We start from the raw sequence: 15,659 nt of genomic DNA, 5'->3' as shown, positions 1-15,659 counted from the left end.
GCCTGAGCAAATGGAGTAGGAAGCAAAGAAAGATGCAGCGTGGAGTAGCAGTGGAGATTGATGAAGAGAGGCACTGAATTCTCAAAGATTTAATTACCTACAAGTTTGATTGATACGTGAGTCTCTGGTGAGGGGAAAATGGTGATTTAGTGGTGGGAGGACAGGTTTAATAGCAGAGGCTATTACTACTGACTGTTGGTGAGGAAAGACAGACTAGAGATTGAAGATTGGAATGGGAGCCGGCTGAAAATATCTAAAGATAGAATAAATACTTGAATTAAACTGTTGGCTGTTTTATGCTGTGAATGTGGTTTGGAAAGAGAAGATCTACAAGGAGTTTTTATAGTGATGGAGAAGAAGTAGTGAACGAGATTAAAAAAGACACATGATCAGGACAGTGATTGTGCTTAACAGAAGGAAGGAGATATCTTGGACGAAGGACATCTGATTGGGAACTTATAAATTTCTCCAAGTACTTTAAATATCCCTAAACATTGGTGAACTTTAAGGATTAACTTTAAATATAAAATCAGAGATTTTGAAAAGAGATCAAACTCATAAGAGCTGGACAGAGAGTCTGTGTGTAAGAAGGTAAAAAGGAAATACAGATATAATTATAACTGTACAGAAGATATATATACAGGGCTTTCTTATTAACATAACTGTAATTGATCATATAAAAGATAACTTTAATACCTATAATTTATATAAAATATATATTTGTAATACATTATACTTCACTTTTTTCTTCTAAGATTTTATACATTTCTATAATTGTGTATTGATATGATTTTACATATCTAGAGTAAGACTGTGATTGATATTAATATTTAATATTTTAAACTGTTAATTATAGTATTATCAATTAATTCTATATTATTAATTATAGATAGCAACAACCAATTAATACTTTTATTATGCTTATTAATTATTAATAATTTATTAACCATAGACTACAATATATAATATATTTAGTATATTGTTTAGACAAAAGCAGCTAGCTTAAGATTGTTATTGGTACCAATATTCAGAAGTGGGTGATCAATTTATAGATGACCAATTATAGGTTAGTATTACAGACAAACTTTAGCAAATCACAGAAGATACCACACTACAGACACAGAGCTAGGGGTGTTCCATAAGTATATATTGTATACTTATATATACACAGTATATATTGTGTATACTTATATATACACAGTATATATTTTATCTTATTTGTCTCCACTCAACAATGGATATAAGACAAGTGTTCAGATTAGGTGGGGATATATGGTATTGTGGAAAAATTTATTTACGATTTTGAAAATGAAAACCACGACAATGATTATAAAGACAGGAAAAAAGACAACATCAATGGTGGCCTCCTCATCCAGACAAAGGTCAACAGAAAGCATGTTAGGGATTGAAAAATCAAGATCAACATCAAGTCTGCAAAATGCACAGGGAACCCTGAATATGCTACAAGAAATGATTATGAAAACACAGGAATCGATAACAAAAAGCCATGAAGAAATAAAAAATGAGATGGGAAGGGAAAGGGGACATCCACAAATTGGATGATAAAATAGGAACAATACAGGAGGCAATGGCTAAGAATGAACAGAAAATAAAAACGGTGGAAGTCAAGAAATATCAAATAGAAAAGAAAATAAAAGCAATGGAACAAAATTTAATGGTAGCAAATAGGGATCTCAAAGAAGTCATAGTATATCTGGAAATGGAGAGTTCTGTGTTCTTTTTGAGGTTTCAAAATGTAACAGAAAGTAAAGGGGAAGATCTACCCAATCTCATGGCAGAATTGTTGGCCAATGCCTTACAGAAGACCAAACAGGAAATGCAAAATGACATAGACGAAATATACAGGATATATACTAACTATGCACATAGGCACCAATTACCGAGGGAGGAACATGTGAGGTTTGCAAGAAAAACAACCAAAATGAAGTGTATGGGACAACAAGGGATGAGCCATTGCTATATAAAGGGAAGGAAATTGTGACTTTAAAACAAGTCTCTAGAAGGGGAAGAGAACAAAGAAGCACTACCACTTTTTATCATCACAATTAATTAAAAACAGGATAATGTTTAGATGGCTCGTCCTTGAAGGCATGTTGATCTTCTGGCAAGGAAAGAAATTTCAAATCAGCACATTGGATAAGGCACAAGAATTTTACAAAGATTACCTAGCTACAGATGAGAAACAAGACAGTAGAGAAGACATAGAAAGTAAAAGTCAAGAAGACTAACAACTGGAAGAGAAGGAAATGGACCAAGAAGTGACAGAATGGTTGGAAACAGAAAGCCAGGAAAGAGAAAGGGCAAGGACAAAATCACAAAGAGAGACAAGGGCAAAGAGAGGAACAAGAATCACATATAAACAATAATATGGAAGAAGAAATTATGTTGCTATCTATTAACATAAATGGATTGAACTCTCCGGTCAAAAGAAAACAAACATTGACAAAAACAGAATATGGACATTATCTGTTTGCAAGAAGTTCATATCAAAAAACAATATGGTAGTATCTTAGAATCACCTAAACTAGGGAAATTATATCTAGCCCTGACACATAAAAAGAAAAGAGGTATAGCTGTACCTCTTTAGTTGAGACCAAAGCAGATTTTTGCAGATGAAGAAGGAAGAATCTTAATGGTAGAAATAACATCAAACCAAAAAAAATATGTGGTTGATTGTAATCTATGCACCAAACACAGATCAGAAAGAATTCTATCATCAGTTACATTGGAAAATAATAGAATCGGAACAGGAGAATGTATGCATAATAGGGGGCTTCAATGCAGTGATAGATACATAAAAAGACTGTACAAGCAACAACAAAAAAAGAAGAGGAAAATACTACCAACTACATTCTACAAAATGGCACAAGAGTTAAACCTAAAAGACATATGGAGAGAATTAAACATGCAGGAGAGACAATATACAGTATCTCACAGAAGTGAGTACACCCCTTCACATTTTGTAAATATTTAAATATGAAGAAATGACACTTGGCTACAAAGTAAAGCAGTGAGCTTATATAACAGTGTAAATGTGCTTTCCCCTCAAAATAATGCAACACACAGCCATTAATATCTAAACTGCTCACAAAGGTGAGTAGATCCCTAAGTAATAATGTCTGAATGTGGTCCAAAGTGTCAATATTTTGTGTGGCCACCATTATTTTCCAGCACTGCCTTAATTCTCTTGGGCATAGAGTTCAACAGAGCTTCACAGGTTGCCAATGGATTCCTCTTCCATGATGATGCCATGGAGCTAGTGGATGTTAGAGACCTTGTGCACCTCCACCTTCCATTTCAGGATGCCCCACAGATGCTCAATGCGGTTTAGGTCTGGAGACATGCTTGGCCAGTTCATCACCTTTACCCTCAGCTTCTTTAGCAAGGCAGTGGTATTTTTGGAGTTGTGTTTGGGGTCGTTATCATGTTGGAATACTGCCCTGCAGCCCAGTCTCTGAAGGGAGGAGATCATGCTCTGTTTCAGTATGTCACAATACATGTTGGCATTCATGGTTCCCTCAATGAACTGTAGCTCCCTAGTGTTGGCAGCACTCATCCAGACCATGACATTCCCACCACTATGCTTGACTATAGGCAAGACACACTTGTCTTTGTACTCCTCACCTGGTTGCTGCCACACACTGCTTGACACCATCTGAACCAAATAAGTTTATCTTGATCTCATCGGACTAAAGGACATGGTTCCAGAAACCCATGTTCTTAAGTCTGCTTGTCTGCAGCAAACCATTTGAGGGCTTTCTTGTGCATCATCTTTAGAAGAAGCTTCCTTCTGGGACGACAACCCAATTTGATGCAGTGTGTGGCATATGGTCTGAGCACTGACAGGCTGACCCCCACCCCTTCAACCTCTGCAGCAATGCTGGCAGTACTCATACGTCTATTTCCTAAGCCAATCTCTAGATATGACACTGAGTATGGGCACTCAACTTCCTTGGTCGACCATGGCGAGGCCTGTTCTGAGTGGAATCTGTCCTGTTAAACTGCTGGTCTTGGCCACCATATTGCAGCTCAGTTTCAGGGTCTTGGCAATCTTCCTATAGCCTAGGCCACCTTTATGTAGAGCAACAATTCATTTTTTTCAGATCCTCAGAGAGTTCATTGCCATGAGGTGCCATGTTGAACTTTCAGTAACCAGTATGAGAAAGTGAGAGCGATAACACCAAATTTAGCACACCTGCTTCCCCTTCACACCTGAGACCTTGTAACACTAATGAGTCACATGCCACCAGGAAGGGAAAATGGGCTACTTGGGCTCAATTTGGACATTATCATTTAGGGGTGTACTCACTTTGTTGCTGTGGTTTAGACATTAATGGCTGTGTGTTGCATTATTTTGAGGGGATTATACATTTACACTGTTATACAAGCTATATACTTACTACTTTACATTGTAGCCATGTCATTTCTTCAGTGTTGTCACATGAAAATATATACAAAATATTTACAAAATGTGAGGGGGTGTACTCACTTCTGTGAGATACTGTACATTTTTCTTAACCCCACATAGCTGCTGGTAAAGGATAGATATGGCATGGATGGATTCCGAAGTAGGAAAAGATATCAAGGAAATAGAAATAATGCCAAATACTTGGGCAGATCATAACCCCCTAAAACTGAAATGGAAAGGGAAGGTGGACCTTAAATCAGAGAATTTTGAAAGATAAAAATTATGTACAAATATTGGAAAAAGAACTTAAATTATTTTTTAATGACAAAGTGAATGAGCAAACAACATTACAAAACTTATGGGATACAACCAAAGCTTATATTCGAAGTTTAATAATAGCATACAGAGCTAGAAGAAACAAAGATAAGAAGAAACAACAAATGGAATTGCAGGAAAAACTTAAAAGAATTGGAATTTAGAATGCAAAAAGACCCCCAAAATGAGGAAATCAAAGGAGAGAGGGATGTGATCAAACATAAAATAAATTTAACTTTACAAGAAGAAATGGTACGAAACCTTAGAATGGTGAAACAAAACTACTTTGAACATGCTAACAAACCGGGGAGATGGTTGGTGCGTAAGTTAACAAAAGAGAAAGAAAAAATTAATACAAAAGTTACAGGATGAGAATGGGATTCCACACTATTTGATAGAAAAAAAGAATTGCCCAAATTTTTTTCACAATGTTATATAATTAGGATGATATATGAAAGAAAAAGATCAAGCAATACTTAAATGAGAGAGGTGTACTCACAATCCCAGACCTCACAAGGGAAATGCTAAATGCCAAAATTACAATGACAGAGATGAAAGAGGCAATTAAAAAACAAAAAAGCAATAAAACACTATCGCCACTTTTGTTTATCCTATCAGCAGAGGTATTATTAACACAAATTAGGCAAAAGCAGTAAATAAAAGTACTGAGAATCAAAAGGAAGAATATGAAACACAAGCATTTGCAGACGATATGGTGTTTATCATAGAAGATCCCCTAGAAACAGGAAACATACTACAAGAAATAAATAAAGATAAAATTAAGATATTAACTAAAAATCTTACTGTGAGACAAAAGGAGGAATTGGAAGAGAAATTGGAGATCCAGACAGCTAAAAAAGTGAAATATCTCAGAGTCTGGCTGACAGCAAAGTGTTCATCCATAAAAGGAGATAACTATGACAAACTATTACACCAAATACAAAAAGATTTGGATAACTGGGGGAAACTATAGCTGTCAATGATAGGAAGAATCACCACCATTAAAATGAATGCACTGCCTAAAATACTGTTCCTCTTCCAAATAATTGCAATAAAATTAGGAAAAAAGTTTTTTGAAGAACTAAATAAAATAATAATAAATTTTATTTGGTTAGAGAAGAAAGCCTAAATAAAATTGAAACTTTTGCAAGATAGTAGAAGCAAGGGAGGTTTTGGACTCCCAGATTGGGAACTTTATTATCAGGCTGCAGCCATGACATGGCTAAAAGATTGGGTAAATCTAAATAATAAAAGAGTGTTAACAATAGAGGGGCATGACTTGCAGATTGGCTGGCATGCATTTATTTGGGAGAGGAAAAATAAACTGCATTCATATTTTCCGAGACACCAAGTTAGGGACACCCTGCTATCTGTTCGGAAGAGAATCAAGAGAAACTGTTATATGAAGATTCAAATATAGTTATCGATTATGGAGGCAATGGTATATCCTAATGTCCTAGACTTAAATAAAATAGTTAGATATAACGATTATTACTTGAGCAAGGAGAATTAAAATCAAACCAAGAATTGAAGATACAAGGAATAGAGATAGATCTGTGGCCATATCCACACATTCAAACAAGATGTAAGAAAGACATAGAGCAATATGGGATATATAAAGATCAACAGGAATTAGATAAATACTACAGGGGACAGGGGAGGAAATGATTACTAAAATGTATAATTATCTTTTAAAATTCAAACTGGAAGAAGAAACAGTAAACAAGACTATGATAATTTGGGCTAAAAATTTTGGGTATAGCATTAAATTGGAAGATTGGGAAAAATTATGGGAAATAAATTACAAACTAACATTATCAGCAGCATATAAAGTAAAAAATTATATAAAATATTGTACCGCTGGCACTTACCCTCAGCAAGATTGGCTAAAATGTTCCCTAATAGATCGGCAAATTAATGGAAGTGTAACCATGAACAGGGAACTTTTTTCCGTAAGTGGTGGACCTGCCCTAAAGCTAAGAAATATTGACTCAAAATTAAGAATTGTCTAGAAGAAATTACAAAACAAAAAACTGAATTGAAACTGGAGATATTTTTATTGGGTATATTAAGATATAAAATTGGCAAAAAAATAACTGCAGCAAGAATTACCTTTGCCCAGAACTGGAAATGTGACAATTGTCAACTTATAAAATATTCCTATGCCTGTTTTAGTAGTTGCCATAAAAAAGGGACAGGAGGAAGAAAATCTGGAAGAACAGTGCAGCAGTTTGAAAGTACATTTTAAAAGATTGTAACTAAAATACCAGAACTTTTGCCCGCGAATATATTTAATTGGAAAATGTGAATGATGACACCCAGCCCATGAATGTGCTCAATTGGAGAATCTGGTTTATGAGACACCCGGGGGGGAGGGGGGAAACAGGGTCACAGTGACAGTAAATTACATATGCCAGAGTTAGCTTCATACAGGGCAGTGTCAGTATGTCACCTCTAATAAATCCTTTGAAGTTTTTTGAAGTTTGGCTCGAGAATCATGATTTAATTAGAGTGATTGCTGGAATCCTGACAGCAAGCCAACTCTCATAATAAATCAATATTACTGGGTCCCAACCTCTCCGATCGCTTCCTGACATCTGGGGTGTGTGGAGGGAAACTCAAGTAGCCATAGCAGAGTTCAGGCTATCAGGAGGAGAAACAGACTTGGCCTCCATTCAGAAGCAAACAGAAGTGGATAGCATAATTAAAGCTGGAGGTCAGCCCCGCTTGAATTCCTAAGTGGAGAAACTCCACTGCTCCCACAGAGGAAAGAAAACCAGATAAGTACTGGTGGAAAAAGAAGATTCCTAAAGCCTCTGAGGCTGAGTTTCCCCACCCATAGGCCCAAAAGGGGAGAAGGTCCTTGAGTGAACTGGGAAGAGTGGATTGGATGTGGGACTGGGCACATGCTAGGGCTCCAAAGTCCCTGACAGAATCCCTGTGGAGATCCATGGAGCAACTGAGGGAAGAATCTGACCAGGTCACCATTTGGGATGACGGCCCATAGTGCTGCCCAAAACAGAGGGGAGTTTTTACAGAGCCCTTTGAAGTGAGGAGAAACAGGTGAGACCACAGCCCTCCTTCTCCCCCCACAAGAAGGAAAAAGAGTCTGAAGCTGCAGCTAGTGCCTCCTCCATGTAGCAAGCAGCCCCCTCCCCTTGTGTGAACTAGAGCCAGGAAAGAAGGCCAGCCACCTCAAGTGCAAGCTTATAGAGGGTGACAGGAGGACAGAGGAGCAGTGCTCAATGAACTGCCCCGGTTCAGGGGGAAATTTGATGGGGACCCAGACCAGCTAGCTCTATTCCTTGACTCAGCTGAGATCTACCTAGAATGCTATGGACACCTCTAACCCTCCCCTAGAGCCATGTTAAACACCATTTCTGAGGGGCTGAAGGGAGAAGCAAAGTGGATGTCTAGCAACCCTCCACAAGAGGAGGGTCCCCCAGCTGCAGGATGTAGATGACTTCCTATGACTGCTAGAGGCCAGATTTGAGGAGGCAGAGGAGGACCTGTATGTGGAAGATGAGCTCAGCAACTTAAAGCAGGGAGGAACACATCCATGAATTCAGGAGGATCAGTGGGAATTTTTGCCCTTTTGCCTGAGCGGATGCTGGCTCATTTTTTCAGAACAAGTAATTAGCCAAGTAACCGCCTATTGGGACATCCCAAACTGACTCTCTGAGTGGTTCTGAGTGGCCATAAAGGTCGACGGGGCATTACGCGCTAATGACAGAAGAAAGCCACCGGAAACCAAAGAGAGAGATCAGCCAGACCACAGATCACCCAGCTGACAAAGAACCACAGCACCACAATCAGTCCCAAAACCAGTCCTCCTATGAAGCCCAAATAAATGCTACCAATGTGGAGGGATGGGTCACATGGCAGTGGCATGCACAACCCCAGGCCCAAAACCAAGGCCAGAACAACCACCCACAGCACGACTGGAACGAGACCCTAGGCCAGCCACCAACGCATCCCAGAAGACCCTTCAGGCTGCATAGGTCCCTCCCTACCCAACCAAAGGGGGGGACCCCCAGACGACAATGACCAGTTGCCTGACTTTTATGACAGTGAGGACGAGGGTAAAAACAACCCAATGGTGAATGGACCGGTCCCCCCTTTAATCTTCCCAATATGGCGCACTGCCCCAAAAACAGGGATTCAGGGGACTTTCCAAGCCCTAATAGATTCAGGCTGCACTAGGTGCCTGATCAAACTAACCATGGTCCTGAAACTGCGGATCAGAGCAAAAAGGCTGGCCCACCCGATCCAATTTCTACAGGTTGATGGGTGCCTATTGGGAGGGGCCCAGGCCAACTAAACTAGTGAGGCTAGAGCTAGATGATCACTGGGAAACAATTTGATTCGTAGTGGCCCCCAAAATGACAGATGCAGTCATACTGGGATTCTCCTGGCTAGACAAGTGGGGAGGCAGCTGCAGACTGAGGATATCAAAGAGATTCCAACCTCCTCGTCACCATCAAATAGAAGCACCGCCTACGCAGGGAACCCTCCTAGAGGGCTTGCCAGAACAACTGGAAGCCACCTCTGACAAAACCCCAGGGGCCAGACAGATCCCAAGAGAATATCAGAACCTCGTGGAGGTATTCAGTGAGACTGAATGTGATGTCCTACCTCCCCATCATGAGACAAACTGCCCCATAGAAATCATCCCCAGGGCAAAACTACCAAAGCCCAAAACGTATGCCATGACACCCTGGGAAATGGAAGAAATGCACAAATATGCAGACAAAAACCTAGCAAGGGGCTTCATCGAGCCAGCCAAGACACTAGTTGCAGCCCCAGTCCTGTTCAAAGAGGAAAAAGATGGGACTATGAGATTATGCATCTATTTTAGAAGCATCAATGGCCTGTGTATACAAAACCTATACCCCCTCCCACTCATGAAGTACATGCTATCTCACCTGGCCAGGGGAAAGGTCTTTACCAAATTAGACCTCAAAGAGGCATATTACTGAGTCCACATCAGGGAGGGGGATGAATGGCAAACAGCATTCAACTGCCCCCTAGGGAGCTTCCAATTCAAAGTCATGCCTTTTGGACTATAGGGAGCCCCTATGGTGTTTATGCAGCTAATAAACGAGGTGTTACACAAGGATCTCTATAAGGAGGTCCTTGTCTAATTGAATGACATTCTCATCTATATTGAGACCATGGAGTGAGACCATTGAGACCATTGAGACCATGGATGACCACCTACCCCTAGTCTGCCAGGTACTGAAAAAACTTCTAGCAGCAAACCTGTATGTCAAGCTGTCGAAATGCAAACCTGTATGTCAAGCTGTCGAAATGCAAGTTTTACCAACACATCTGGACTACTGAGTCTCCACTGAGGACATAGAGATGGGCCCAGACAAAGTACAAGCCATCCTAGGCTGGCAATCCCCTTGCACCTGCAGAAGCTACAAAGCTTCTCTGGGTTCACAAACTTCTGCTGGCAATTCATTCCCTCCTTCATGAAGATTGCCAAACCCATGACTGATCTCTTAAAAACAGGGAGCCCTGGGACGAAACCCCACCTGGGAAACCCCTACAATGAGACCTAACCTGCCAAAAGGCATTTGAAATACTGAAGGAACTGTTTGCAAAAGAACCAGTGCTGAAGCATCCTGACCCTGAACAACCCTTCATCGTCCAAGCAGATGCCAGCAACATGGCAGTGGGAGCAGTACTACTCCAAAGAAATAACCAAGGGAGCCTGCAGAAATAACCATGGGAGCCTGCACCTACACTTCCTGCAAGTTCACAGACACAGAGAGGTGGTGGGCTGCAAGGGAAAAAGAAGCTTTCGCAGTGAGATGGGCACCCCTAACCTGGCACCACTTGCTAGAAGGGGGACAGACGTCATTCAAAGTCTGGACCAACCATAAAAATCTGGAGGCCCTTAGGACTCTGCAAAAACTATTGCCCAAACAAGTTTGCTGGGCTCAATATTTCAACTGGTTCAACTTTGTGCTAAAGCACATCCCAGGGGGAGGAACTTTCTAGCTGATGCCCTCTCCTTATGCCCCAATACAAATGTGAACAGGAGGAGGTAGTAGACATCATTATCCTGCCTACCCAAATAGCTGCCCAAGTAAACACCAGACGACAATGCCATGACTGGCAAGACCAACCTGCAAGTGACCTAACCACGAAACTCAAAAGCCACTAACAGACCTCTGGTTCCGGGACAATCAACACATCTTGACAAAAAGAGATGACCTAGCATGGAAGGGGATGAAACTCTACATACCAGAATCCCTACAAACACTAGTCCTTCAGAGGAGCCATGACGCCAAACCGGCAGGCCACTTTGGGTTCTTACACTTACCATGGAGGCAATTCTGATGGCCTGGCATAAAGAAAGATGTGGACAGTTATGTGAAGAGTTGTACCATCTGCACTGCAATAAAAATATGATCAGGAAACCTCCCCAGACTGCTACAAATGGCAGCAGAGCCAACAAGGCCATGGGAGGAGATCGCAATGGACTTCATAGTGGGGTTGCCATAAAGTGGAGGGAACAAGGTGATCTGGACTGTAATAGACTTATTCTCCAAACAGGTGCATTTCATACCTTGCAGTGGACTATCCTCTGCCCACCAGTTAGCCAAGTGTTCTTGAAGCACATTTACCACCTGCATGGAGTACCACGAAGAATTGTCTCAGACAGAGGGATTCAGTTGATGGCTAAGTTCTGGAGGGAGTTCCTGCAGTCTATTGGGTCATCCTAGGGCCTTAGCTCAGCCTTTCATCTGAGCACCAATGGGGGGGCAGAGAGACTGAATGCCATGGTAGAGCAGTACCTAAGGTGATATAGGAATTATCAGCAGTCCAATTGGGCAGACCTGCCTTTCACGGAGTACCTAAGGCACTATGTGAATCATCAGCAGTCCAACTGGGCGGGCCTCCTGCATTTCATGGCATACAATAATGCTGTCCACAGTATCATGAGACTTGGGGTTACCCTTCAGGGTAGTGAGTAGTATGGACTTCGTCCCAATGCTTGAGTATCCAAGGGATCCCCCCTCACCAATCAGCCTGACCAAATGGATATCAACACTGGAAGCAACTTGGGAGAATGTTTAAAAAGCGCTAGCTAAAGCACCTATAAAAAAACAGGCAGACAAACACTGAGCCCTGGAGCAGCTATTCCAGGTGGGGGAGAAGGTCTGCCTCTCCACAAAATATCTGAGGCTAAAACTCCCTAGCAAGAAACTGGGGCCAAAGTTTATGGGACCATGCCCCATAGTAAAGATTATCAACCCAGTCACGGTGCAGTTGAAATTGTCCCAATTGCTAGTGAAGATATACCTGGTATTCCATAGTAGCCTCTTTAAAACTGTGGTCGGATCGACCCTGAGGCTCCTACATCATGAACCCCCAGACCCCGTGGTCATATGAAGCCAAACCCATTATGAAGTGCAGCAAATCCTTGATTCAAGGTAGCACAGGAGACAACTCCAATACTTAATCAAGTGGAAGGGCTACCCATTATCCAAGGCATATTTGGTAAACAGTTGGAACGTCCAGGCTGATCGCCTTATAGAAAATTCCATGCAGAAAATCCAACTAAGTCTGGGGAGCCTTACATTCTATATCTGCACTCAATTTGGTCACCTTCAAAAAGTAAGAGGAGCCAAATGTCAACTCATAAAAAGTTCCTATGCCTGTTTTAGTAGTTGCCATAAAAAAAAGGTGGGGGGGGGGAGGAAATCTGGAAGAGCAATGCAGCAGTTTGAAAGCGAAAGTACATTCCAATTCTTCTTTAAAAGATTGTTAACTAAAATACCAGAGCTTTTGTCAGTGAATAAATTTAATTGAAGAACGTGAATGATGACACCCAGCCCATGAACTGCTCAATTGGAGAATCTGGTTTATGAGACACCCGGGGGAAGGGGACAATAGGGTCACAGGTGACTGTAAATTACATATGCCAGAGTTGGCTTCATACAGGGCAGTGCAAGTATGTTGCCTCTAATAAATCCTTTGAGGTTTTTTGAAGTTTGGCTTGAGAATCATGATTTAATTGGAGCAGTTGCTGGACAACAATATTTCTTCCAATATCATGATAATAAAAAAGGTTTTAGAATGTGCAGAGAGGTTATCAATGGAATTAAAAGATATAGAAGAAACAGAGTACTATGAGATTTGGAATTTATGGTATAACTGGTTGGAATGTAGACACAAAGCAGATGGATGAAAAATATGTAGAAGCTAAGTCAAGATGAGATAATTATATCTATAACCATGCAAATAATTATGTAAATAATTATGTGAATATGTGTCTTAAATAATAACAATATTTAGTAGTAACCTACACAATTAGAAATATATCAGTGTGAGTGAACACTGGTACAAACCCGCAGTAATGAGTGGAAATGTGTTTTTAATTGTGAAAATATGTTCAATAAAGATTATTTATAAAAAAAGATAGAGAATCTCATTTCTCTACCATTAGGGAAGCAGACAACATTGTTTATTTCTGACATTGATTATTGTTTTTAAAGAAAAATTTTCTAAACTCGAACCTGGTTTTTCTGTGAAATTTTCTGGCCTCCTTTCCATCGGAGTACAGGCTTGAGCGCAGGTAATTCTTTTTCCTCCTTTTCCACAATATGTTCCCCAAGGCTATATGTAACTTCAAAGACAATTGGTGATATCACATCTTTGACTCTTCTCTATAAAAAGAGTAAAAAAGAACAGTTTAATTCAGACCATAGAGGGGGTTGTAGAAGTACAAGCCACGGCATTGTCTTCTTGCATTGTTTTCTCTTTCTCCTCTGTCATGTTTTTTTTCCAGTTAATTATTCATTTTCCCCCCAATTGATTATAAACTACGTTTTCCACTGTCAGGTTTAGAAATTGACATTTTCCACCAGTACTTTCAAATAGTTCTCAACAGCTTTTCAAGTTCATCTCCATAAACAAAACTTACTATTTGCATTTTAGTGGAGTTCATTATTTTCATAAAAGAATTATTTTCCTAAATAGAACTTTATGAGGAAGAGGGTCAATATACTAAGAAATATATTAAGGCCATAAGGCAAATCAATGTTTGTAAGTCAACTTATAGATACATAAAACTACTTACTTTGACATAGGAACTATATGCCAAAGTTACAATTTTAAGGACCTTTACATAATATATATAAGAACTAAGTCAACTATTCATCAAATACACTTCAGCTGTTTCTACCAATAACTAACAAACCATCATACCATAAAGCTAGAAACACCTGAGACTAAACGTGTGAAATTTAGGATATCTTCTAAGATACTCCATCCATACTCTTTCATTTTTCCCATGATTCTCCATTTCCACACACATCCAGTACAAAAAGGGAGTAACATAGGGGTGTCAAACTCAATTTCATTGAGGGTCACATCAGGATTGTGTTTATCCTTCAGGGATGGGAATGGATGTGGTCTGAGTGGGCATGGCCAGCTTGACATCACTTGTGTCGGGGGTACCTGTAGTGGCCTGCTTGCTCTGCCAACAAAAAATGGGCTCCTGAGCTCTGTTTCTAGCTGCAATGACTTCCTGCAACCCTCTGCCAGCAAAAACAGAGCTTGGGAGGGCCACGTGTTTTCACTGGCAGAGGCACCATGGGCCAGTCCCTCACTTTTTCCAAGGCCAGATCTAAGCACCCTGTGGCTGGATCTAGCCTGCAGGCCTTGAGTTTGATAACCCAGGAGTAACATATCTCAAGCATGGTAAATTAAATATGGCATTTGGAGAATTGCTGGCAAAAGCTAGACACTCTGATCAGCTCACTATTGCAATTGTTGCTTGACAGTAGGACAGCTAGAGGTATAAACTGTTACAGTATGACTAATTGAGATTATCTTAAATATCCAGCTCCTGTATCTCCATTTATAGCTGCAGAGTGTAAAAAGAAAAAAGAAAAACTCAGAGGAAAGAAGAAAGCAAGCAAATAGAGGCAGACTTAAATCCTACATCATGCAAAAGGAATTTGCTGAACTTTGAGAAGATTATTGAACTTGTTTACATAATGAGGGAAGAAACAAGGAGCTCTTAATTTAAAATACATGCATTCTGCTTCCCCAATAAGGGAAAGGGACCATTACAAAATATAAGATCATATTCCATTTTCTCTTTTGCTGTTGCAGCCTTGAATAATTGATATTCTATATAATAAATAGTTCAATTACCTTATTAACAAACAGATGAATGAGTGCCAACAGAATTGGAGCCAATATGTTTGAGAACTGCTTTAGGAAAAGATTTTTTCTTGACAAGTTTAGTCTTTTCAAAGTGTTGGGTTCAATTTAAACTTTTAATTTTTAAATAATCCACTGCAAGTCCAAAAGACTCAGCAGAAGGGCAATAAAGTGATACGGTTCATTGACAGGAGGGATTATCATTACTGAAGGGCAGACAGGTATTTGGCAGAAGGTATAGTTTGATCTGTCATCCGAATGAATGACCAGAATAAGCAAACTAGTTATTAGTTATGTTTTCAGCAGAATCTAAGGAAATAGCTACTCTGGCTTATTTTCTTTTCTAATCAGAGAAACAAAGAAAGTATTTTATATTAGTTGAGGAGATGTGTAAGTTTTACAATTCCATTTTGAACAGTATGTTGGCCAAGCTAGTTGTTAAAACTTTTATTCAAGTATTAAAATTTATAAAGGCATTCCTTATTAAAATGAGTGGAGCATGGATTTTAAAAACTCAGTTACTACTATTGCTTACATTATACAAGGCAGTTGTCTTGTTGATAGTTGATGAAACACCTACGGTACTATTCTAGGACTGAGTTTGCTCATTCAAACTCCCCCACATTCATTTGCAGATGGAGACTAGAACTAAGAAAAGGCCATTCAAGACCTTGTAAATTTAAATAATACTATACTAGATTGTTTACCATTACTTCTTCAAAAGAAA

The 15,659-nt window shown here is 39.8% G+C and overlaps 1 protein-coding gene across 1 annotated transcript in view; it reads right to left on the bottom strand.

Annotated features, from left to right (window-relative positions):
- ITGA9 (integrin subunit alpha 9) overlaps positions 1-15,659 on the bottom strand; it is a 496,160-nt gene that overhangs the window by 262,068 nt on the left and 218,433 nt on the right. The window contains 1 exon segment of the mRNA XM_087917165.1: positions 13,279-13,428. Coding sequence (XP_087773291.1) covers positions 13,279-13,428 — 150 coding nt within the window.

Source organism: Pseudonaja textilis, chromosome Z (assembly GCF_049901715.1).
Source record: "Pseudonaja textilis isolate UNSWEBS1 chromosome Z, rPseTex1.2, whole genome shotgun sequence".
Classification (NCBI taxonomy): domain Eukaryota; kingdom Metazoa; phylum Chordata; class Lepidosauria; order Squamata; family Elapidae; genus Pseudonaja; species Pseudonaja textilis.
The sequence above is the reverse complement of the archived record's forward strand: the minus strand, read 5'-3'. Positions and strand labels throughout refer to the sequence as shown.